The sequence below is a fragment of the Toxorhynchites rutilus genome, chromosome 2 (assembly GCF_029784135.1).
Source record: "Toxorhynchites rutilus septentrionalis strain SRP chromosome 2, ASM2978413v1, whole genome shotgun sequence".
Classification (NCBI taxonomy): Eukaryota; Metazoa; Arthropoda; class Insecta; order Diptera; family Culicidae; genus Toxorhynchites; species Toxorhynchites rutilus.
In genome coordinates, this window is record NC_073745.1 from 132687346 (window position 1) to 132712169 (window position 24824).

Here is a 24824-nt window from a genome sequence, read left to right on the forward strand (position 1 = left end):
ATGTTACCTGAGAGTTTCACCACGATGAGCACGATTGCACTCCCTATTTCTCCTTATAGAGCCACTAGCTTAGCCACTACTTCAAAGTTTCTACGTGGGAACAAAACCTTTAAATTAACAAAAAATCCTAGGACTGGCTTGTTCAGAATAAGCCACGACTCACTGACCTACGCTAACACACCGAGGCTCTTGGCGATGTCCGCCGGGGCCAGCCTTTTCCACGATCCAGGATAAAGTGACCGCTTAGAGTTAGTAGTAGAGAGTCAAGTACATAACGTTCTGAAGCCAATCATCGCGCGCAACAATTGCCTCAATCATTAAGGCCATCAACCTTTAATCCAAAGTGCCTGATTTTGCCGGACCTTCCGTCCAACCCATATTTGGGCACAAAGCACCTGCTCTTTTGCAGAGTTTCAAACTTGAAACAGGAACAGCTCTTTCACTCCCCCTTTGGGTGAGGATGCAGCTCAACGTTTCCACAAAAGACATATTCCAAAACAAAGAAGAAAATACTGAGTGCCGCGTCGCTAGAATGGAATGATTTTTGTCATCCCAGTTCTATCGACGTCTGAGTACTCAGTGGAACCCTACAAATGCCTCTTGTGGAAAGTTGCCCAAAAGAAGCAGTTCCAAAGCTTTGCAGAATCAAGGGGCCGGCATATCTGAATTTGTGTACCATGCTACAAAGTACAACAGAGTTTGTTCATTCGTTCATTGAAAATTGATTCAGATACAATTTCAAATAAATGATTACCAAGTCAGCGGAAGTCCTACATCTACCTTGCGCTTATATCATAGATATATCCCATTACTAGTTTTTTAGTTGATCCTTTTTTCATGGAATTGCTGTATACAGATTTTTCAAACCAACAATATCTAGGTACAAATAACAGATTTTTAGGATTTTATACAGAATTTTTAAACTTAACTTAGATATATTCAACTGAAAAAGTTCTCTACTTGCTACGTAATCACAATCTAAAACAAATTCGAATGTTCTAAACGACACGATAACTCGATAAATATAACAATTTTACTGTTTCCGAACCACGTTCTACTATTGAATAACAAGTTTTACATAGGGTCATATTCTATATGACGAAACGAACAATTTGTCCCGTCTCGTCTCGGCTCCAGTCACTGTCGAGTCGAGCGAAATATCTTAATCCAGTACACGACTTTCATTGGAACGTTTTGTTTGGTAGACTGGAAACACTTCTGTAATTTTTTCTCGGTATTATAAGTGATGTCAGATGTGAAGATATGTTTTTAGTTTGAGAAAAAACAAAAAACTTAGAACAAAAACTTCTAAAATTGATCAATCGAGACACTTTTCTTAGTGTCGAAATCCTAAATTCACAACAAAGAGGAATAAGTTTCGTATATCTTTCCGTTTTATTCATATTTTTTCTACCAGCATATGGTTTCATTTCAGTCGTTTCGTTATCGATTTAAAACGAATTTTGCTAAATGCCCATATGATAGTCTGTAAATAAAAAAAAATAAAAATATATGAGTATGGTAACATTAAACTAATAATGAGGCATAGTAAATATTGTGTTAACAGTAGAGTAACGAAGCGAGACCATTTCCTTTTTATTTTCCAGTTGTATTTGCTGTATTTGCTCAGAAAAAATAGGTATTAGCAAGGGACTGTTCAATTACACACAATCACAATCTGCAGTACGAAGATAATGCCCCACAATATTATTAAATCATTCGAATTCAAGTCATTCTCTTTCTCCCCTACCCAGCAGCCCGTCGATGCGAATATACACAAAGCATTCCAAAATCGAAATGAAAGATGTGATACTAGCAATGAATATTTTATAACATTCCCATCAGCAAAAATAAACTTGGACAAATGGTATCAGTTTGTGTCGGTGCAGCGACAAAGTGTACGCTAGGGTAACAGAATTGGTGTTCTTTTTGCTGTATAAATTCGAACCACGTTCCGGATAGTGTTTCCCCAACTGCCGTTGGGAATATTTATTGGAGCGTAAATATCCGTACTTACTGATAAACATTACAATGGAAGCAATCTATACACCTGAGATTCCCATGTGAGGGCGAGCATCAGCGCTTGTCTATGCAATCTGAACGATTCATATATTAAATGTATATAATGGATGAACAAAACGTCCAACGAAATGAAAACAAAAAACATCGAAAGTTAGTACGGAGTCATGAAAAAATATCACCTTCTAGTGAAAACGTGTCATCACCAAACGGTGGAATCATCAATCGCAAATCAAGCTCGGCATCGATGACTATGGTGTTTCCGACATCAAGCACCGCCAATAGCACTACCACAGTCCTCACGATGATGCAATCCCCGAAAGAACCATCACCAAGCACAATATCTCCACACACGCTTAATAAAAGTTTCGATCAATCTCTAATGCAGACACCGGCCCAATATCAGATGTATCACCAGTTCAGTCGGACATCCAGCACCACACAGCAATACATTCAGTACCAGCAGAACTTTGAACAAACTCTGTCAACATCGCCAACGAACCAACACCCGGCGACATCTCGAAAATCCAGCCTTACACAGTCGACCCAAGGGGAACCACCTGACACGCGCATTTCTCATTCTAAATCATCGATTCAGCAATCGAAACCTATGGACCAAAGAAGCAATAACCCTTTTATACTCAACTTTAACAACATATCTGGATGTTGCATTAAAAATTCACCAACTTCATCCAATTCGCCATGTTCATCATCTCCTACCACAAATGTAACAACGACCACGAGTGCGACCATAGCAAAACCGACGCCGGCCATCCCCACTCGAAGAAGCCGCTCTCTCTTGCTTAAATCCTCTTCGTCACAAAAGCAAATTCCTCCAACCGGTCAATCGTCCTCGACACCGTTGTCCTCTACGCCGGGACCTCCTGTACCTCCACGACTAAACAAATCGACGACGCCCACGAAAGACTCCACCCCACTAACGCTAACCAGTCCTGTGATCATAACGTCTCCAACCTCTGTGTTGACTCCTCCGCTCATCAAAAGCACCAATTGCTGCACGCCATCCGCTCCATCGAACCACAACGAAAAGCCACCCCCTTTGTTGACCTCCTCTTCCGATGGTGGTACATCCATTCAGAAGAAGCGGGATGACTTCCTGAAGGCTACGATGAAAATTTGCCTAGTTGTTTCCCCACCGTCTTGCAAGCTCCAGGTAAGTATTGGATAAAGGTTGATAATAGTTTCTGAACTACACAATCCGTGACCTTATTTTTTTACTAATTTTTTTTAAGCTCGCGACTCGTAAGCTGTGTTACATCGATCTTGCCGCAGATTCATTTGATATTGTAGCGCTAATGTCTTACTATATTTATTTTCACCTTATAGGGTAATGTTTGTTTTTCATCTCCCAATTTTCTCATCATTTAGTATGATTTATAATTCTTCTCTCATTTCTAAATTATTCCCCATTTGGATAAGATATACAGTATTATTTTGGAAAAAGATATACCAAAAAAGTTGCTTAAACTTCGTATGTTTATTATTTGACAAAAATATTATACGCAAAATATATCTAAATTTGAAAATATCAATACCACTGCAAAAACAGCGTAATAAATACAGATTCCCTCCCAGCGAATTAGCTCTGTGAGGGAATGGACATACCAAATTTTTTGTTTTAGAATGCATTCTCAAAATATGCACAAAGCAAGCTGATTAAAAAATAATTTACACAGTTTTTACACAGTGCAAGCTAGCATCCGAATGTCCAAACGCCGCTTCAAAGGCTATGAGAACGCTGGTTTCGATCTTTTAATTGTTTGTGTTTATGTGAACCATCCATCAGTCGATTTCGGTGCATCCGTGAATAATGATACACTGCCATTGTTAAATTTCCATTGATTCTATTCATATATTCTATATGGATTGAATAATTTCCTAGTACTGCGTCAACATTGAAGTATCCCGATTATTTATTTTTATTTTATCCCGATTATTATTTTGCGTCGAGTTTAAGTCGAACAAATTTTGTTCGTAACAGCCTGCTACTTTAAATACAAATGAACAACTGAAGAAAATCGCTTCCGTAAACAATGGTAGGAACAGAATCAAAAACGGCATTTATAGTTACAGAGAATACACCTTTTCCATGCGATTATTCTTAAACTCACCAAAATATATTCCGTGTTAAACCTAGAAGCACCCGCATAAACCAGAGTTATGATTTCACCCTTGCCAAAATAAATGAACACCCATCTACAATCATCAAACTGAGTTAAAATTTCCCACCAAGACACAGCCCATTCTCCACATCTAATCCCCTCATTAGTTAAATGTCCTGTCCAATTAGCGTTCTGCGGGGGTGAGGGTGAGAGACCGTTGGAAAGAGAGAATGATAACGTGCTTACGGTTAACGACCTCAGACGATCCCCATTGATGATCCCTTACACAGTTTAAAATATATTAGCTATCTACAGATGCTATCTTCTGCTGACAAATCGCTTTAGTATTTAACGGTATGATAGCATGACTTGACTTTTACCATGTTTTCATTTTTTTTTTATTTTCACCACAATCAATTGACATAAATGCAATGGAATTCGTTCTTCATGCGTATATTCATACTCCTCTCGTTATTCTTCTTCTCTTTTTAGCTAAAATCAAGAAGTCTCACCCATCTAGATAAATTGGAGTCGCTGCTGGCAACGCCGAACAACATTCCAAATGACTATCACCGTTTGAACCTGTTCAAGGTAGGAGCAAACATGCATGATACCAGCATCTCACAGCATAAACCCTTTCTTGCATTGTAGGTTCAATTTCCCAAAAAAATATTTGATTCTTGTTTATAGAACAAAATCGTTGAAAAGCGATTCAAAAAAAAGTGGTCATCGGCCATAGGCCGATTTGTTATAACTGTAAATACAACTGTTTGTAGCTGTACCCGCTACACTGCAATAGTAGTAATGTAAATAATCAAATTCTTTTCAATTCAATTTGTTGTGCCAGGTTGTGTGGCAAAAAACAGGAAATGGGTTATTCCTGTGGTATAACCGCATAGGTGACGTAGGACTATCATTGATTTAGTGATCATTTGCTTTTAGTTGCATCTGAATCAATTCTGAATGAATGAATAAATGAACATTTGGGGGACTTCGAAAACGAGAGCGTTACGCACAAATATTCAGCAAAAAAAGCAATCACACGAAAGTTGTATAATACATAATACATTGCTTGTATTGTGATATGATTTGTATTCCATTTCCAATAGACAAAATATCTGTTGCATCAAATCAGTCTACATAATTTTTGCGTTCGCTCATCCTTTCACACAACACCCATTTCTCGTTTGAGAAATTGTTGAGTAAACATCGTTTGCCAGTGAGCGTAGAACGGGAATTCCTTCTTAAGATTCATTGTACCTCTAATAAATTGTGGTCTTACGTTGATCGCACTTGATTGAAAAATCACAAAACCAAATGTATTTGGTCGCAGTGTTATATGGTTAAAAAACACTAAAATAAACTCTTTCGCTTGAATGTTTTTTTCAATTCCCAGGGGAACTGGCAGATTATTTTTCAGCGACAATAACATCTTTCCAGATTCTCCTCGATACTCGAAGCCCACCAGTGGTTAATGCTAACTCGATAACCACCTGTTAATTGCACTTGATTGAAAAATCACAAAAACAAATGTATTTGATCGCAGTGTTATATGGCTAGAAAACATTAAAATAAACTCTTTCGCTTGAATGTTTTTTTCAACTCCCAGGGGATCTAGCAGATTATTTTTCAGCAACGATAACATCTTTCCGGAATCTTCTCGATGCTGGATGGCAACCAAACGAAAATAGTTCCGCGCGTACATGTGTGGTAGCTGCTCCGATGTCTCAAGCGGAACCGTTTTTGGCATCACTCTACTCCTGATGGATTCCCTTCTGGCCTAAGGTGCACAAACAGGCTCTTGGTAACACCGTTCATCAGCGCTTTCATGATGAAGGAAGTTAGCTTCACCACAACAGCAACAACATGCTCCAATCGGTGTTCAATTATAACTGAGTGGATTTCCGAGCGGCACTCGCTTATATACCGTGTAAACGTGAAGAAGGAACTTACGCCATTCAGTGGCGTCGACTTTCGGATTTGGTAAATTAAAACACAAACGCTGTTCGTACAAGCGTCGCCTTTCTACTGTATACTGTCAACTGACATCTGTATTCAAAGAAAAGACTCTCGGGGCTTAAATACTAGTTTACAAAAATAGGCTTAAACTCTACACAGAATATTTACAAATTATGCTGGGCGGAGCATCGCACCAGCAGTTAGAGTGGGCTGTGATGGCCTTGGTCAGACGCGTTCTTCGGAGAGAGAGAGAAAGCACTTCTTTGTGGGTCAAAGTAAATAGGAAAAGAAAGTGCTGAAACATGTGTGCCGGATGCGCGCCACATGTTTGGTTAAATTTCTGCTGCTAGCTAAACTCGCAGCGGGGCGGTCTTGAATATTGATGAGTTGGGTTTAAGCGTGATCATATTACACCTTTCCCCTTTCGGAGAATGACGTAACATTGAGAAGTCATTCAAGTTAAATTAGGTGGAAAGATTCGTCTGACCTTACAATTTTAGTGTTTATTCAATGTTTGTGATATGTACATTTTTCGTGTATTCAGGTAAAAATTAAGTTTGTTTATAAAGATTATCCTTATAATATGATTATACGGATTGTCTTCGTTGGGTGTTCTATTTGCTTATAAATATATTTATTTTTAATATTTGTTTAATATATACATTTTACATTTGATAATAACTGTCGGAAGGATTAACTGCTAACTAACTAATATATACATTTTACATTTGATAATAACTGTCGGAAGGATTAACTGCTAACTAGGTATCCCTTTCCCCTTAGGGTGGGGTTGCTCATATGGTATTATTCTGTTTTTATGTACAGTCTGGACTTTATTGGTTTGATCATCTCTTATTGTTACGTTAGGGTGTTTAATGTCAATTATTATATATGGTCCTACGTATACTTTGTCTAATTTGGATCTGTTTTCGTTTGATAGAAATACTAGATCATTAATGGCTACTTTTGATGGTCTAGCCATGGTTTTCTGTGTCTCATTTTTACCTTATCAATTATTTCCCTAGCGGTATTTGATGCTATTTGTAGTTTATATTTAAGTTCTTTGTAATATAAATCCATGTTGTAAATTGGTTCTATATATGTGCTTGTTGTGAGGTTTTGTGGTAATTTAGCATTCGTTCCAAAAACTAACTCGAATGGAGTGTATGAGAAATCTGTGTGTGGTGTTGTGTTGTAGCAGAATGTGTAGTAAGGCAACCATTCATCCCAGTCACTCTGTGCTTGGTTGACGAATTGCCTTACGTACTCGTTAAGACAACGATGGTTCCTTTCCAGGCTTCCTATTGATTGAGGGTGATATGGAGTGGAAAAATTTTGTTTAAGCTTCAGTAATGAAGCTATGTTTTCGAATAACTCGTTCTTATATTCAGTTCCTTGGTCTGTTTGGATGAGTTTTGGAATTCCATAGACCAGAATTAAGTTTTCTATGAAGGCTTTGGCTATGGTGGATGCTTGTTTGTCTACTGTGGGTTTAATAATGATGTATTTTGTTAAGTTGCATTGAATGGTCAGTGCGTATCGGTTTCCATTATTGGATCTGTTAAATGGTCCAATTGTGTCAATCGATACGCAGTCGAATGCTTTTTGGGGTGTTTTAATTTCGACGAAATTTTCGTTTGTTCGTATTGTGTGTTTATTTTGCTGGCATTTTATGCACTTCTTGATGTAGCTACTGATATCTTTTTTCATGCCACTCCAAGAATAGAGTCTGCTTAACTTTTTGTATAGTCTGGTGACTCCTGTATGTCCACCAGTGGGTGTATCGTGATTGTTTTTTATAATTTCGAACCTTTCGTTTTGGCTTTCTATCACACGCTTGGGTGTGTAGAGCACTATTTGCAAGTCTTTGAGCGTGTCATTACAAATCTTCTTAAAGGTTTGCACGCTGCATATTTGGAAAATTACGCTTGATAACGCTAGAGCTATCATGCTAATTTTCAAGTTTTTGGCCATATTTTCAACTTTCTTTACTAGTTTTCCCAGGGATTCTTTTGTGTTGCTTGCATTTTCAATTATTGTCGACGACTTTTCTTCGGTTCTTTTTTTATTCATTATTGCGCATTTCAAATTTTTGTTTCCGCTAGCGTTTGTTTCTTTATTCATTTCTAATGCGCGTCCGCATAGAAGTTTAGGTAGGTTTTGCCATTCTCGGGGTTCAATAGCCTCGTACGCTCTGAGCTGATCAGACTCAGTATCGTCGGGGTTTGAATTATTGTCTGTAATTTCTGTGTCGTTATTCGTTTCGTTTAGTTTTCTAGTCATTGCTCTGGTTTGTATACCCAGGACTTTTATAGTTTTGAGTGCCTCGGAATTAATTGCTATTCGTGATAGCGCATCTGCAGTCACATTTAGCTTACCTTGAACGTATTTTACATCAAAATGGAATTCTTCAAGATCCAACCTCATTCTTGTGAGTTTTGATGAGGGATCTTTCATTGAAAATAAATATACTAACGGTCTGTGATCCGTTTTTACTGTGAATTTCCTCCCGTAGAGGTATGGTTTAAAGTACGTAATTGCCCAGTGAATTGCTGTCAATTCCTGTTCAATTGTCGATTTATTGGCTTCACCTTTTGTGAAGGCTTTGCTTGCGTATGCAATGGGTAGTTCTATACCGTCGTTTTCTTGGGCTAAGACGGCGCCGCATGCTATTTTTGAAGCATCGGTTATTAGGGTGAATTCTTGTGTGAAATCGGGGAATTTGAGAACTTTTGGTGAGATAAGTTCGTTTTTCAATTTATTGAATGCATTTTGGCATTCGGGAGACCAATCAAATTTTGCGTTTTTTCTGAGCAATTTGTTTAATGGGTACGCTATTTCTGCGAAATTTTGTATGAACCTCCGGTAATAGTTGCAAAAGGCAACAAAACGCCTCACTTCATCTGCTGATGATGGTGTGGGGTAGTTTGTTACCGCTGAAAACTTAGATTGGTCGGGCTGTATACCTGCCGCTGAAATGTTGTGACCTAGATATGTTACGTCTGGTCTGAAGAAGGAGCATTTTTTGGGATTTAATTTTAAGTTGTAGTTTTGTAATTGTTTGAAAACGTTTTCCAAGTTAATAAGGTGATGGTTTATTGAGCAGCCGACGACGATGATGTCGTCGATGTAAAGGAATGCACATTCAGGTGGGAGTCCGCTAAGTGCTATGGACATCATTCTCTGAAAGCTATTTGGTGATATATTTAGACCGAATGGTAACCTATTGAATTCGTAGTGGCCGTTAGAGGTCGAAAATGCTGTGTACTTTTTTGATTTTTCGTCAAGTTCGATTTGGTGGAAACCTGACATTAAATCTAGGGTTGTAAAATATTTGGCTCTGCCCAAATGATCGAGGATTTCGTCGATTCTTGGTAGGGGGAATTTATCTGGGGTTATCTTTTTATTTAGTTGTCGAAAGTCAACCACTAATCGCCATTTTTTATCTTGAGTATTTGATTTCTTTGGGACTAAGAGGATGGGAGAATTGTATGGTGAGGTGGAATTTTGGATTATTTTGTTATTTAGCATGTGGCTGATTTGGTTATTTATTTCTGAAATTTGTGCTTCCGGGGTTCGATAATTCTTTATGTAAACGGGTGTCTTGTCTTGAAGGTGAATGGTTTGCTTGTAGAAGTTGTTGGTTGTCAATATGTCGTCTTCTAGTGCAAAAATGTCGTTGTATTTAGTGCATAATTCTGTTAATTTCTCCTGGGCATGTTGGGGTGTATGATTCAAATTGAGTTCCTTAATCAGTTTCTCGTGTCTACCTTTTGGGTTTTCTCCTAATTCCGTTGTAATGTGATTTATGGTGTATTCTTTAAGGGGGATAGTGGTGGGGGCAAAGGTTTTTGGGATTGATGTTGGTGTGGTATTTGTGTTAATTATTGTAATGAATTGTGAGTTTGGGTTTATTATTGTGTTTGCGCAAAAAATGCCTGGTTTGATTTCTTGTGCGATCACAAGGGCATCATCGTTTAGGTTGAGTGACGGGAAGTGTTTTATAATTTGGCATCTAGGGGGAATAATGTAATTGTTTTCCCAGCTATCTTGAATCGGAATTTCAATTTTGGTGTTTTCATAGTTGAAGGTCATTAGCCATGTTTTGAGGCATAGGTTACATTCATATTTGGTGAGGAAATCTCTGCCTAAAATGCCATCTGCAATTATAGGAAACTTGTTGTTGACGATTTGAAATTGGTGTGGAATTTGGATATCGTCAAAAATGATATTTGTATTTGTGCTCGCTATGGATTCGGTCTTTCCCTCCGTAACTCCATTAATAATGCATCTATTTCCGGGGTGTATTAATTGTTTTCCGTTAATTTTTTCTTCTTTTACTATTGAGATGTCAGCGCCTGTATCAATTATTAATATACATGGTTTGCTTGCCATTTGTAAGTATAGTGTAACGAACATTGAACAATTCACATCGCATTTAAAAATATTTAATGTTGGTTTCCGTAATGTTTGTTTTCCTCCAATGTCAATGCCGGTTCGGACTGGAGGGCGTCCGTCGGTTGTGACTCGTTTCCCGTTAGGCGAATGTATTGCTGAGGGCGGTTAAAATTTGTATTCCGCCTATTGTTGTTGTTGTTATTTCGCTGTGGGTTTATGTTTGAGAATTGGTCTCGAACTTGGTTTTGCTGGCCAAAACGGTTATAGTTATTACGCGGTTGGTTTTGGAAATTATTTTGGTTGAAATTGTTGCGGTTGAAATTGTTTTGGTTTCTACCGCGGTTATGGAAGTCGTTTGGCCTGCGCCTGTAATTATTATAATGTGTGTCAACGTTGTTGTTGAAACGGTTGGCGTTTCTGTTGGTTTGCGAGTATGCAAATACTGATGCGCTCGCATTATTTAAGTTTTCCTCCAACGCTTTAGTCATCGCGTCGGAGTATGAATTGAAATTCCCTGCTCTTATGATGAGCGAGGTTTTTTCGTTTTTTAACCCTCCGGCTAAATGTTTGACGCCTTCTTTGTTTGCCATAGATTTGGCAACTTGGGGCGGAATTTCTTTAGCGGTGTACGCTGTTTCCAAACTGAACACCAATTTTTCTAAATCCAGGCAAAATTGTTCGATTCCACCGTTTTGTTTCAAGTTAGCCATTTTAGCTAGAACTTGTTCCGGTGGGCTGGTCGTTATTTTAGCTTTTAAAATTTTGCTTATCTCGCTCACCGATGTCGGTGTTTCAGTGAATGCATTTCTCGCCCGTCCCTCTAGTTTGGTTAGTATGACGTTAATTATGGTTGCTTTGTTTTCCGGTGTTTCAAATGTTTTCACCAAGTTTAAAGCGTCAGCGAAGGCTTTCAGTTTGTCTATGTTTCCGTCGAATTGCGGAACTATAGACGATGTAGTCTTGATTATTTCGAGTATGCTAGCCATTTTCGGTTTTCTTTGTAACCTGAGGCAAAATAGGACGGCTAGCGCAATTTCCTTGAGTGTTCTTGGTCTACCCTTTTCGATTGACGCCTTAATTGCGTTCAAAAGTTGGTCCGCCTTTTCGGTTATTTTTATGATTTCTGAGCCGTGGGTTGTGTCTAGTAACGTAGACGACAATTTTTTAATCTGTTTCACAAGCGCTTCCGCTTCCGTGAGGCGTTTGGCTAAGGTACTTTTCCTTAGTTTTCTGACCAGTTCCTGTTGTATAGTCAGGTGTATATGTTTTAGTTTTTGTATATTCAATTGGATGAGCTTTGTTACTTCGTCCATTCAAGGAGACAAGGAAAAATGGTTATCGGTAAAGAATTTATTATGCTGAGGCTGCGTTCGAACGCATGTTTTAAAATTTTCGAATTCTTTTAGACGGTGTCGACTACGGCTGCGTGAGCTTTTGCCGCTTGCATAGCATGTGCATTCATGCATGCCTTATATGCTTTGTATATTTTCGAAATTAGTAGTATGGATATGAGGGCAAGTGTGACGCAGATAATCGCTCCTTGAGCTTCGTGCATTACACTGTGGTTCTCTAGGTGATTTAAAATTTGGATTTGAGCGTCGCCCGTGTTACTAACGGGTTTGGTATTAAATAACCCCATTTTCAACGGTACATATGTAAAACCAATTTTGTGGGTATTGTAATTGCTTTTTTTTTTTTCTAATTCCTACTACCTATTCCTACTGCCGCGTGGGTATTACGATAAAAAATATTTTGTGCCTCGACTATAAATTTATTACATGATATCCGTATATAAAAGGATTAGACTAACTCGAGTCTGACTTACGCCACGTTTTCTCCGCAAGTGTCCTCTTCTCGGGGGTGGGGGGGCGTGGGTGCCTCTGCTTCCGTCAGATCTCAGGGGTGTCCAGTTGGATCCAAATCGATGTTCATTTTTTTTTTTTTTTTTTTGAAATACTGCTTGACTTGCGAATGTTATTTATCCAGGTGGCTACTGTCAGCTTCACGATTTCACTTGTGTCTGCGATTCTAATTTTTCGTAAACGGCTTCAATAGTTTCCGCTGGGGTCCAATTTCTTCCCCGCTTTGCCGATTTTCACTTTCACCATCTTTTCGCTGAATGTTTCGTTACTCAATTTATTCACACTTGCACTGCGTCCGGTTGGTTTAAAAGTTCATTTAGCGAATTTTTCTTAGCTTAAATGATTCATATTCACACCGTACCCGGTTGGTTGGGACCTAACACACACAACACAACACAACAGTAGGCTTCTTCTTCTTCTTGTTTTTAAAAGGCTTTAAACTTTGCAGTTCACCATTGCCTCTGCTCAGTAGGCTCTAAACTCTGCGTTTAAATTCACTTTAATACGCGATAACAGCATCGGATCTGTCGGTTCACTCGTGACTCGGTGTCACTGGTCGCCATGTAAACGTGAAGAAGGAACTTACGCCATTCAGTGGCGTCGACTTTCGGATTTGGTAAATTAAAACACAAACGCTGTTCGTACAAGCGTCGCCTTTCTACTGTATACTGTCAACTGACATCTGTATTCAAAGAAAAGACTCTCGGGGCTTAAATACTAGTTTACAAAAATAGGCTTAAACTCTACACAGAATATTTACAAATTATGCTGGGCGGAGCATCGCACCAGCAGTTAGAGTGGGCTGTGATGGCCTTGGTCAGACGCGTTCTTCGGAGAGAGAGAGAAAGCACTTCTTTGTGGGTCAAAGTAAATAGGAAAAGAAAGTGCTGAAACATGTGTGCCGGATGCGCGCCACATGTTTGGTTAAATTTCTGCTGCTAGCTAAACTCGCAGCGGGGCGGTCTTGAATATTGATGAGTTGGGTTTAAGCGTGATCATATTACAACCGATTGGTTATTTCAATAGCCTGTTTTAAAAGCAATTTTAAGGCTATTGAAACAAGTTTTTGGATCAAAAAGTAACAAGTATATAACGCGTAGACATTTTGTCTTTCGAATGAAGTGTTTATCGTACCATTTCGTTCGGTTGTTTAGGAGCTATTAACGCTCAAAATCTCGGTCTCCGGCGTAACGCTTTCGTTTTCGAAACTTTTACACCCCGGTATAGAAATGAAAGACGTAGTCCTACGTCAAAATTGTTTACGTATGATTTATAGATGTTTATGGATTATGTGCGATTCACATAGAACGTTACGGAGAAGAACGTCTACGTTCCGTCATCGTCTCCACCAATTCACACATGCAGTCAATACTTCCACCAGCACCGTCACGTCAAATGTCAAACGAATGATTTATTAATTGTTATTCATGGTGTCGCCACCTACAACAATTTCCAATTACAATGCCCTCTTTCGAATCAGCATGCCTAGAATCAGTTCTAAATTTTGAAAAAATCAATAAAAATCATTGAATTCATTTATTTAAATGCTTGAAACCCGTAGTCCGACCATTATTGCTAAATGTCGAATTAGATGTAAATTACTGTACAACAAAAATCAAAACAAAAGCCGAGACGCAAAGCCCAGACAAAACCCCAAGGAACCGTCCCTCTCCGTCAATTATTCTTTTCTACAAATCCTGCCGGTCGTTTTCGTTGAACGTATGCTGACGGGTCGTTACGTTGCCGGTGTATGTGAATGTTTTCATTATAATTCATGGTAGAATAACTGACGTAACGTAACGTGACGGAACGTGAACGTGACATGGATGTTGTATGTGAAGCGCACTTTATTTTCGGGTTCCCTAGCGTAAGATAAATCAAGTACAATTGACGAGCTGCAAGAAATAACAATGACCTTTGATCATTGAATTGTTGTAATTGTAGTTAGTAGTATAGCGTTACAACATATTGTTACTAGAAGTTGATCTTTAGTTTTACCACTATGTGCCGAAGTTATGGTAGATCTGATTCTCTTCTATAATAATATTAGGTTGGAGAAAAGGAAATTAATTATTTTTGCGTGAAGTTCAAAACTTTATTTAAAATGTTTCGAGTTGTCCAATTTGGGTTGTAGCTTCATAATGCCTCGCTCATAGGAGCTGGATTGAAAAAGAAGCTCGATGTTTGGGTGCCACACCAATTAACACCAAAATACATAATAGGTCGAATTTCCATCTGAAAAGCCTTGGCCAAACGGAATGAAACCGACCTATTTCTGAAACGGATGGTAACTGGGATGAGAAATGGGTCACATACGATAATATTCTACGATCGTGGTCAAAACGAAGTGAAGCAGTCCAAACAGTGGCCAAACCAGGGCTAACGGCCAGGAAGGTTCTACTATGTATATGGTGTGACTTCTAAGGAATCATTTATTATAAGTTGTTTCCGTATGGCCAAACACCGAATTCAGATCTTTACTGTCGTCAACTGGGCCGTTTGAAGCTAGTGATTGACCAGAAACGACCAGAGTTGGCCGAAGAGAAGACGTGCCCAAACAACCCAACCCAAAGCCACACACGTCTGTAGTGACTCGCCAGAAACTCGGAGAGCTTGGTTGAGAAATTTGAATGCATCCACCATATATAGTCCGGACTTGGCACCAAGCAATTACTACCTTTTTCTCACATTGAAAATGTTCCTGAGTGATAATAAATTGGGATCAAACGAATTTTGTGAAAATCGATTATCAGAGTTATTCGCCAATAAGAATCAAGACTTCTTTAAAGAAGCATTATGAAGCTATATTTGCAATGGCAATAAATTGAACAATAAAACGGTGGATATTTGACTCAAATCGGACAACCCGAAACATCTTAAATAATGTTTTGAATTTCACCCAAAAATAGTGGATTTCTTGTCCCCAACAAAAAAAACATTTCAATATAATGGAAATACCTATCAATCAAATACAGGAATGTAAGGCATCATAAAATTTCTACTGAATGCAGAATGGTATATTCAGCCATTGGCGTACACAAAAAGCAGATAGAGAAGAATGCTCCTAAGCCGACCGAACGTGCTGAGGATGATGTTGATGCAGCTGTTGGTGTCGATCGAACAAACAGGACAACAACCTTCAACTTCGCGACATAACATCGAGAGTTGTAGGGGAGATGGGGGTAAGACGGACATGTTAAGGAAAACTTCAGTTGTATCTTTGGAAACTCGTGTTTTCAAAAATTTAAAAGCAGCTTCTTACAGTTCAATATACTGGTTTTCGAAATAACTGGCCAAATGTTTTTTAAAAATGTGTTTTTCCATGTTTTTTTACTGAAATTAGAACAAGCCGAAAAGTAGAACATTTTTATCGTTGCGGGTATAATTTACATGTAGTGGGGGGAATACGAATGAATTTACTTTTTCGTTCATACCTAATATCGCTTCTCTGTCAACTCACAAACCGAAATATAACCATCAGCGAATTCAATTTTTCAATTAAATCACTCAAAATGCTTAATATCGCAAAAGTTACATCCACACGCGATATCATGTTCGATTTTCGGTTTTTGTTTCTCTATTTCACTTTTGATCAGTATTCATTGTCATAGGATGGTTTAATTATTATAGAATAGCATGTAGAAGGGTTTCCCATCAACAGAAATTCGAAATTCATAATGCATCTATACAAATGTCCATTATACCCCCACTGTCCGTCTTATCCGCGGCTCCCCTATGCCTTCCTTCCCACTGTTTTGGTGTCAGTGAAGGACTGCAACGGGTGTCTCATTTGTCAAAGGCGCTTTCAGACAGTCGGTCGCAGGCGAGTCTTATCTCGGACCGTTTGTGTCAGTTCCTTAAGTTATCTCAAGTTAGCTCAGAATAGAGTGGGTTTATCGATACCTATAGTTAAGAGTTTAACGTTCCGCTTTTTACACTCCGTCATGGCCTCGGTTTCACAGATAAGCCATTACTCCGAACCAATTGAATTCCTGTCAATGAGCTAAGTGACTGAGAAGCAGCCATTCGCGACTTTCCCCATCGGAAACTTAAATCCTCAAACAGACTTCAAGTTGGCTGATCCAGGGTTCATCAAACGAGGTGCGATCGATTTTCTTCTCAGAGTGGAATATAGAATGTACAGCGGTTCCCACAGGAAGAGATTGATTGCGAAAACTATTCCAAAGTCATGTTCTCACTAAAACCGAAGGAAGATATAAAGTTTATTCAAAATATACTCATTGGGCAGATTGCTTGCCAAACGCTGTATTTTATACCAAAATGGGGCATCTTCGGCTTTCCAACTTACCAACAAAAACAACCACTCAGAAAAAGTGTAGTAGACTAGAAATATTGTGGCGTGGCATTGTATTTCAAAACAAAAATTAACCGGGCCAATGCACCAGGTAAACGTATGCCGTCTACGATAAGTTTGAAACATAGGATACGATCCTTTGTAGACGCTGAAGGATCGTATACTATGTTTCAAACTTACCGGGAAATCAGTGGAACACAGGTTTGCGAGCGAGACACCGCCGCATTCCACGGCGGATAGGCAGTGATCTCGGATCGCGTCATCTTGATGGCTTGGGCCGCCTCGATTCCTTATCCTCGTTGAATGGGGACTTCGTCTCCATTACATTGACCTCAGAATAAATTTCGAAAAATGAAAACGATAAAAAAAAATATAATAGAAATGTGATGTTTTCCCACGCCAGTCTACTACACTTGCAGTTGTTTGCTGCGGAGTTGTATTGACCAACGCAATTCCCAGTAGATGACAATTATTTCAGTACTCTTTACAATCGAAACCCCAGAACCCTCCAAACGTCGTAACTAGCTCACCAATCGTATCTTTTGCCGTTATCCGTTCATTTCCACCACCTGATTGAAACGACTGTAATAATCGACATCAACGAACAGTCATTCTCCCTCAGATAAAGTCCCAAAGAATCCACAGCTACATCTTCCCAAGAACCAGCCGGTAGAGTTTTACTAAACATCGGTTCTGGAGCTGCAGACGTTGCTACAGGAGAACAACCTCGAAATTTCCTATCAAATTCTTCAACAGTACTGTCAATCTTAGGTCACAACACAGCTGAACGAAGCAATGATTTCATCGTGTACATGTCCAGATGGCATTGGTGAGCTATTCGATCTGGTACCGCAATTTCGCTGGCATAATGATCCGGTCAGTACGCATGATGATACCTGATAGTTCAGACAGTTCATTCGAGAGGGTTCTGAATTCCACCGGCAGCACTTGAGTTTCACTTTAACGCACTGCTTTGAGAACATGCTGTATGACAGCATTCGCTGAATACGGTCATCAAGGAGAGCATCAAAAGGTACAGTATGCAAAGTTGACAGTCTGGATAATACATCTGACTAGTTTTGGTCTCCTGATACGTGTTCGATCTTATAATCTGAACCCTACCTCTCAATTCAGGCACACAGCTTGGAACGATTCGTGAAGCTGCAGATTAAAGCCTTGCAGTCTGCCAACAGCTCAAACTCGTTTCCGTACAGATTTAAATAAAAAAAACAGGAAGTGGGTTATATCTGTGATATAATTGTAAGATTGACGTAGGACTATCGTGGTCATTTGTATGTAGTTTGATCTGAATCAATTCTCAATGGACGGATGAATGAATATTTCGGGGAATTCGAAAACGAGAACATTATGTTAGAGGCATAAGGGTTTGAACCGCGAAATCTCTTCGACTATACGAAGTGACATGATTATCACTTCATTCGGCATGATTATGACATGGTTAACACTTCATTCGAAAGATAAAATGACATCTTTTCGGTTCCTTCTCCTCGACCCACGACGCCCGCCGGCGATCAATGCTGACTCGATGACCACCGAACGAAGAGAGTTGCGTGCGTGTATGTGTATGGCGACTGTATTCAATGTCTTAAGCCTTTTCGATGCTGGTGCTTTCTTGGTCGCCTTCTTAGTGGTACCATTCTTTTCACTGGTGGATTCCCCCTTGGTCTTAGGGGTATCTTCAACTAAGCCAAGGGGTACGTCAAAGTGAAAGCCGACGCACCAATGCCGTTTATGTGCACAAATAGGCTCTGACACCGTTCATCGGCGTTTTCATCATGAACAAAGTTAGCTTCGCCACAATCGCTGACATGCTCCAATGACATGTACAATTATAACTAAGTGGATTTCTGTGCGGATTTTCCCCAGACTCATTGGTTTTGAAGTCTGTGTTAGGAAAACACAGAGATGCCAACGATCGTACATCAACCGCTGCGCAATTATTACTGAGTGGATTTCCGAGCGGGTACCCGCTTATATACATATTTGAAACAAGTTTTTGAATCAATAAGTAACAAGCATGCAAAGTGTAGACATTTTATCTTTCTAATGAAGTGTTTATCATACCATACCGAGTGTCCATCGTTCTTCGACAAATCTCTTGAGCTGTTACCAAACCGAACGGCATTCTCTTGAATCTGAAGAAACCACGGTTAATGATGAAGATCATTACATTCCGGCATACTTCATCTAACTCTAATTGAAGAAATGAATCTTTGATGTCATATTTGCTTCTAACCATCCCACTTCCTTTGCGCAAAAAAAAATCTATGAGTGGCATCGAATGTTTCTTGTTGAACTGCCCCATTCACTTTACTTTTATCACTGATCGTGAAACAATCACATTTTAGATATTACGAAGCTGCCTGTCAGATAACATTATTTTCAGCACCAGAATTCATCAACATATCTAACTCGATGCCACCAGCTTTGCAGGTTTTAATATTGGGATCACTACCAGCATAAAAGACGTAATATGTCTTCTCCTCAACTTGTTCAACGCCAACCTGTTCTACTCCACTCTTGGACTCCTAGGATCTTCCACCACCCGGACCTTCCTGGATTCTATTTCTCCATACTCCGTTTTCCTGTACATCACCAAATATTTTTCAGAGCACGTGCTTCGCCTCTCCTTTGATCTTCCGAAGTTCGCGCAACATCATGCCCTGAATATTTTGATCGGACAGAATTCAGGACAGTTCGGTGGAGACATGTCTTTCGGAATCAAATTCACAGAATTAGTCGCATATCACATCTGCGCGTTTTTGGAGTGATGACATGAAGCCAAATGGAGCCAGAACAATGGTTTGTGATCATTCTATCTCTCTCACTTAAAACATAGTGTGCAACTTACCTTCTCGAGCGTTGATCCAAGAATGGGGAGATGTGGAGGAAAGTCGCTCACATGTGTGTGCGCGAGGACGAGTTCGGCTCGATGTGTGTGTGTTAAGACATTCTCTGTTCTGCCGCTGTTTGCTCACACGATAGCAACAGGGGACAAGTTCTGAATTAAGTTCTATTTATACTTTTACTCTATATGCCACACACATAGCTTTGTGGTTCTTTCGTTTGAAACGGTCATTCACAGCAAAGTTGTCCTTAGCCATGTGGTCTACTGTCATCCGTTCCTGGAACCTTTGGTGAACCTTAACAACGATCGAATGATATATATTATGGTGCCAATTAAAATCGTTATCTCTAATTTTGAAAAAGTTACCCCATAAAAAATGTTCACCACCTCGGAAAACACCCTAAGCAAAATATCATCGAGATCTCGAAAAAAAATGGTCAATTCTCGATTGTTCGTGCGAAATGTTGATTTACACGATAAAATACCCAATGCAAACGATTTACTCAACCGGATTTTATTTACTAGTGTCGCAGACGTTAAAATTCAAGTTTTGACGTAGGACTACGTCTTTCATTTCTATACCGGGGTGTAAATTCAAAGTTTCGAAAACGAAAGCGTTACACCGGAGACAGAGCTCCTAAACAACCGAACGATATGGTATGATAAACACTTCATTCGAAAGATAAAATGTCTACGCGTTATATACTTGTTACTTTTTCAACCAAAAACTTGTTTCAATATATAGCCAATAATAGCCTTAAAATTGCGTTCAAAACAGGTTATTGAAATCACCAATCGGTATATAAGCAAGCGCCGCTCGGAAATCCACTCAGTTATAATGAACAGCGATTGGAGCATGTTGTCGCTGTTATGGTGAAGCTAACTTCGTTTATCATGAAAGCGCTGATGAACGGTGTCACCAAGAGCCTGTTTGTGCACATTAGGCCAGAAGGGAATCCATCAGGAGGAGAATGATGCCACAAACGGTTCCGCTTGAGACATCGGAGCAGCCACCACACACACACATACACGCGCGGAAATATTTTTCGTTTGGTTGCCATCCAGCATCGAGAAGATTCCGAAAAAATGTCATCGTTACTGAAAAATAATCTACCAGTTCCCCTTGGAATTGAAAAATACATCCATGCGAAAGAGTTTATTTTAATGCAACCAAATACATTTGGTTTTGTGGTTTTTCAATCAAGTGCAATGAGCAGGTGGTAATCGAGTTAGCAATAACCACTGATGGGCTTCGAGTATCGAGGAGAATCTGGGAAAATGTTATCGTTGCTGAAAAAAATCTGCCAGTTCTTCTGGGAATTGAGAAAATCATTCAAGCGAAAGAGTTTATTTTAATGTTTTCAAGCGAAAGAGTAATGTACCAAATACATTTGGTTTTGTGATTTTTTAATCAAGTGCAATAAGCAGGAAAGCTTCTGAAGATTATTCTTCCCCATCAGTAGAATATTTTCGTATCCAATATTGGATGCATAAAACCTTGTGCCTCCAACGTGACGCTCTCGTTTTCGAAGTTCCCCAAATATTCATTTATTCATTCATTCAGAATGGGTTCAACTTCAACTTCAAACAAATGATCACTAAATCAACGATAGTCCTACGTCACCCTTGCGGTTATACCACTTATATAACCCACTTCCTGTTTTTTGAAAACCGAAAAATCATTCAAGGGAGGAGTAGAGGAAATCGAAGTTTTCAAAAAAAAATTTTTTTATGCCAAATGTTTCTAAGTTGCTTGAAACGTCGTGATTTACAGTTGTTTCAAAAAACTATTTTCGTCAAAAATCGACTTTTAAAAATTTAAACTCTGACCGCTTTGCGCCACTCTCCAAGTCCTTCAGTCCTTAAGACTCTCTTAAGTTCAATTTAGCTGATATTTTGCGTTGAGTATTTTATCGTGAAAATCAACATTTTGCACGAAGTTCCATTTGAAGAAACGAGACGACCATTTTAATTGGCACCCAGTCATACGTTTTACCTCGTGTACTAAAAAAACAGGAAGTGTTGTTGTATCAATATATGTGGTATAACCGCAAGGGTGACGTAGGACTATCGTTGCATCTGAATCGATTCTCAATGAATGAATAAATGAATATTTGGGGGCCTTCGAAAACGAGAGCGTTATGTTGGAGGCACTAAATTCAGCAAAAGAACCAATCACACAAAAGTTGTATAATACATTATACATCGCTTGTATTGTGATACGATTTATAAGTCATTTCCAATAGACAAAATATCTGTTGTATCAAATCAGTCTACATAATTTTTGCGTTCGCTCATCCTTTCTCACAAAACCCATTTCTCGTTTGAGAAATTGTTGAGTAAATATCGTTTGCCAGTGCGCGTAGAGCGAAAATTCCTTCTTAAGATTCATTGCACCTCTAATAAATTGTCGAAAGACGTGGTCTTACGTTGATCGCACTTTATTGAAAAATCAAAAAACCAAAAGTATTTGGTCGCAGTATTATATAAATAGAAAACAATCAAATAAACTCCTTCGCATGAATGTAACTTTCAATTCTAAGGGGAACTGGCAGATAATTTTTCAGCAACGATAACATCTTTCCAGATTCTTCTCAATACTCGAAGCCCACCAGTGGTTAATGCTAGCTCGATAACCACCTGTTAATTGCACTTGACTGAAAAAATCACTTGAAAATCAAAATCAAATGAGGGGCTTAGAACGAAAGGGATGTAAGTGATTTGATCGATTTTTCTACAACGACTCTCTCTTTTGGTCATAACTTAACTGCAAATACATTCCCAGTTATATTTGACAATGTGGAAGATAGGTCAGAACCTCATCTATTTTTTGCAGTTGAGTTATTAACTAAAGAAAAAATTGATGAAGAGAAATCGATCAAGTCACTTACACTCCTTGCATTCTAAGGCCCTCAAATGTATTTGGTCGCAAAGTTATATGGATAGAAAACATTAAAATAAACTCTTTCGATTGAATTTATTATTCAATTTCAAGGGCAACTCAGCAACGATGACATCTTTTCGGAATCTTCTAGATGCTGGATGGCACCAAACGAAAAGAGTTCCGCACGTGTATGTGTGTGTGTGTGGCGGCTGCTCCAAAGTCTCAAGCGGAACCGTTTTTCGATGCTGATATTCTCTTGGTCGCCTTTTCAGTGGCATCACTCTCCAGGCTCTTGGTGACCCCATTCATTAGCGCTCTCATGATGAACGAAGTTAGCTTCACCACAACAGCGACAACATGCTCCAATCGCTGTTCAATTATAACTGAGTGGATTTCGGTTCGGTTTTTGATTATAGAGACTTCAAACTTTTTCAGTTTATTCGACTCTAGCCTTGAAAAAGGCCCTTGAAAAACTTTACTCTACACCAGCACTACACCTCCACCCTCATTGCCTTGAGAAGAGCACTCGATCCCTCGTTGTTCAGCTCGTCCAGCAACGATGTTGTCCAGTCGGTGTCCACACAAAAAATGGAGTGGATTTCCGAGCGGCGCTCGCTTATATACCGATTGGTGATTTCAATTTTTTTCTGTTTTGAAAGTGATTTTAAGGCTATTGAAACAAGTAGACATTTTACCTTTCGAATAAGGTGTTTATCATACCATTTCGTTCAATTGTTTAGGAGCTATTACCGCTCAGAATCTCGGTCTTCAGCGCAACGCTTTGGTTTTCGAAACATTGATTTTACACCCCGGTATAGAAATGACAGACGTAGTCCTACGTCAAAAATTTAGATAATGTCCACGTGGACACGTAAAGTATATTGAAAGGGGTGTAAGTGACATCATCGATTTCTCTACATCGACTTTCTCTTTTGGTCATAGCTTAGCTGCAGACACATTCCCAGCTGTATATGACAATGTGTCAGAGCCTCATCTATCGGATTCTAAAGTAAACTCAAATCGTTTTTTCGAACGTTTTTGCAGTTGAGTTATTTACTAAAGAGAAAGTTGTTGAAGAGAAATATATCAAATCACTTAAATCACCAAGGTTTCCCGAAAATTGAAACGAACAACAAATTCTTCCATGAGTGGTCGCGGACCGTATCTGTGGAGGTCTGATTCTTGCAATGATGTTTTTCTTTAATGATATCTGGTAATTTTTGTAATACACCTCTAGTGGGTTGCAAGGTTGCAACATTTACACAACCCGTTTGGATTTGACTCGATCAGAAGAATAAACACAATATTGTGCTAATTTAAAATCCGACCGGATTCCGGAATAAGGGTTTATTCTATCGAAAAACATTTGAAAGAACGCATCTCAAACTACGATTCGTTTCATAAACGCAACGAAAATGCATGACTTGACTTGGATGGCACCCAGTGGAACTTTAGTCTTCTAAATGTAGGTATTGCTTGTGTCATTTTTATTAGTAGATAGTACTTAGTTTAGATTTCTAAGCCGAATAACACGCCTTGAATGTATTCAGGAGTGTAAAGCTCTAGAATACGCGTGACCTCAGTGCAAGTCGAACTCGAACCCCCAGCAAGACGAAGTGTGACGCTAACCACTCGGCCACGGGACATATTTGTAGCAAATTGTGAAGAGCAAATCATTCACAATAATGTTGAGTTAAAAAAGTATTGGACAAGTAAAACCCCGAAGCAGATTCTCTGGATCTGGTAGGACTGGAAGGAAATCTGCATTATGAGCTTCTACCAAGTAACTAGTCTCGTTGAATTCCAACAAGTACTGCTCGCAGCTGAACGTATTAAAATTAAGAATTTAGAACACTGGCGCTTCTAAGACTCCACCTGCCTTACTCACCAGATATTGTATCTTCAGATTATCAACTGTTAATATTTCTGTAAGACGAGAACATATTTCACAATCCGCGATCATTAATGTACATGAATGGATTCTGACGTTCATTTTAGAATTTAAAAAAAAATTGAATGGAAGTTTTGAATTGGTGTTATTTGATTACTTGGTTGATTACACGTACTCCTGACCCCGACTTAACTACTATCATATTACCGCTAAAATTGATCATTATAATATAAAATCATTATTAGACATAACCTTCCTTAAACAAATTTCACCACTCAAAAATTAATATAATTTTAAATTACATAGAATAGATTTTGATACGGAGAAGTAAATTTTAATTAATAATTTTTATAATACATTATTTTGTAGCTGTTTTAGTAAAGTGATTGAATAAATTCAGTTAGAAGATGTAGCCAGCCTTTCTCATGATGTTTCCCTTCGTACTGTTGCTTAAAACTTGATTCATTTATAATCCGGAATCACAAAACCAGCTGTATTTCGGGA

The 24824-nt window shown here is 38.9% G+C and overlaps 1 protein-coding gene across 12 annotated transcripts in view; it reads left to right on the top strand.

The window, feature by feature from the left end:
• The window catches only part of LOC129764804 (pleckstrin homology domain-containing family G member 5), a 297282-nt gene that overhangs the window by 236101 nt on the left and 36357 nt on the right, over positions 1 to 24824 (top strand). For 7 of the 12 annotated variants that reach the window (XM_055764294.1, XM_055764293.1, XM_055764298.1 and 4 more), the window contains exons 3-4: positions 1755 to 3193; positions 4635 to 4733. In XM_055764294.1, the coding sequence (XP_055620269.1) occupies positions 2117 to 3193; positions 4635 to 4733 (1176 nt within the window). In that variant the 5' untranslated portion in view covers positions 1755 to 2116. The remainder of the gene's footprint in view (positions 1 to 1754; positions 3194 to 4634; positions 4734 to 24824) is intronic. The other 5 variants (XM_055764299.1, XM_055764291.1, XM_055764300.1 and 2 more) reach the window with 2 other exon arrangements.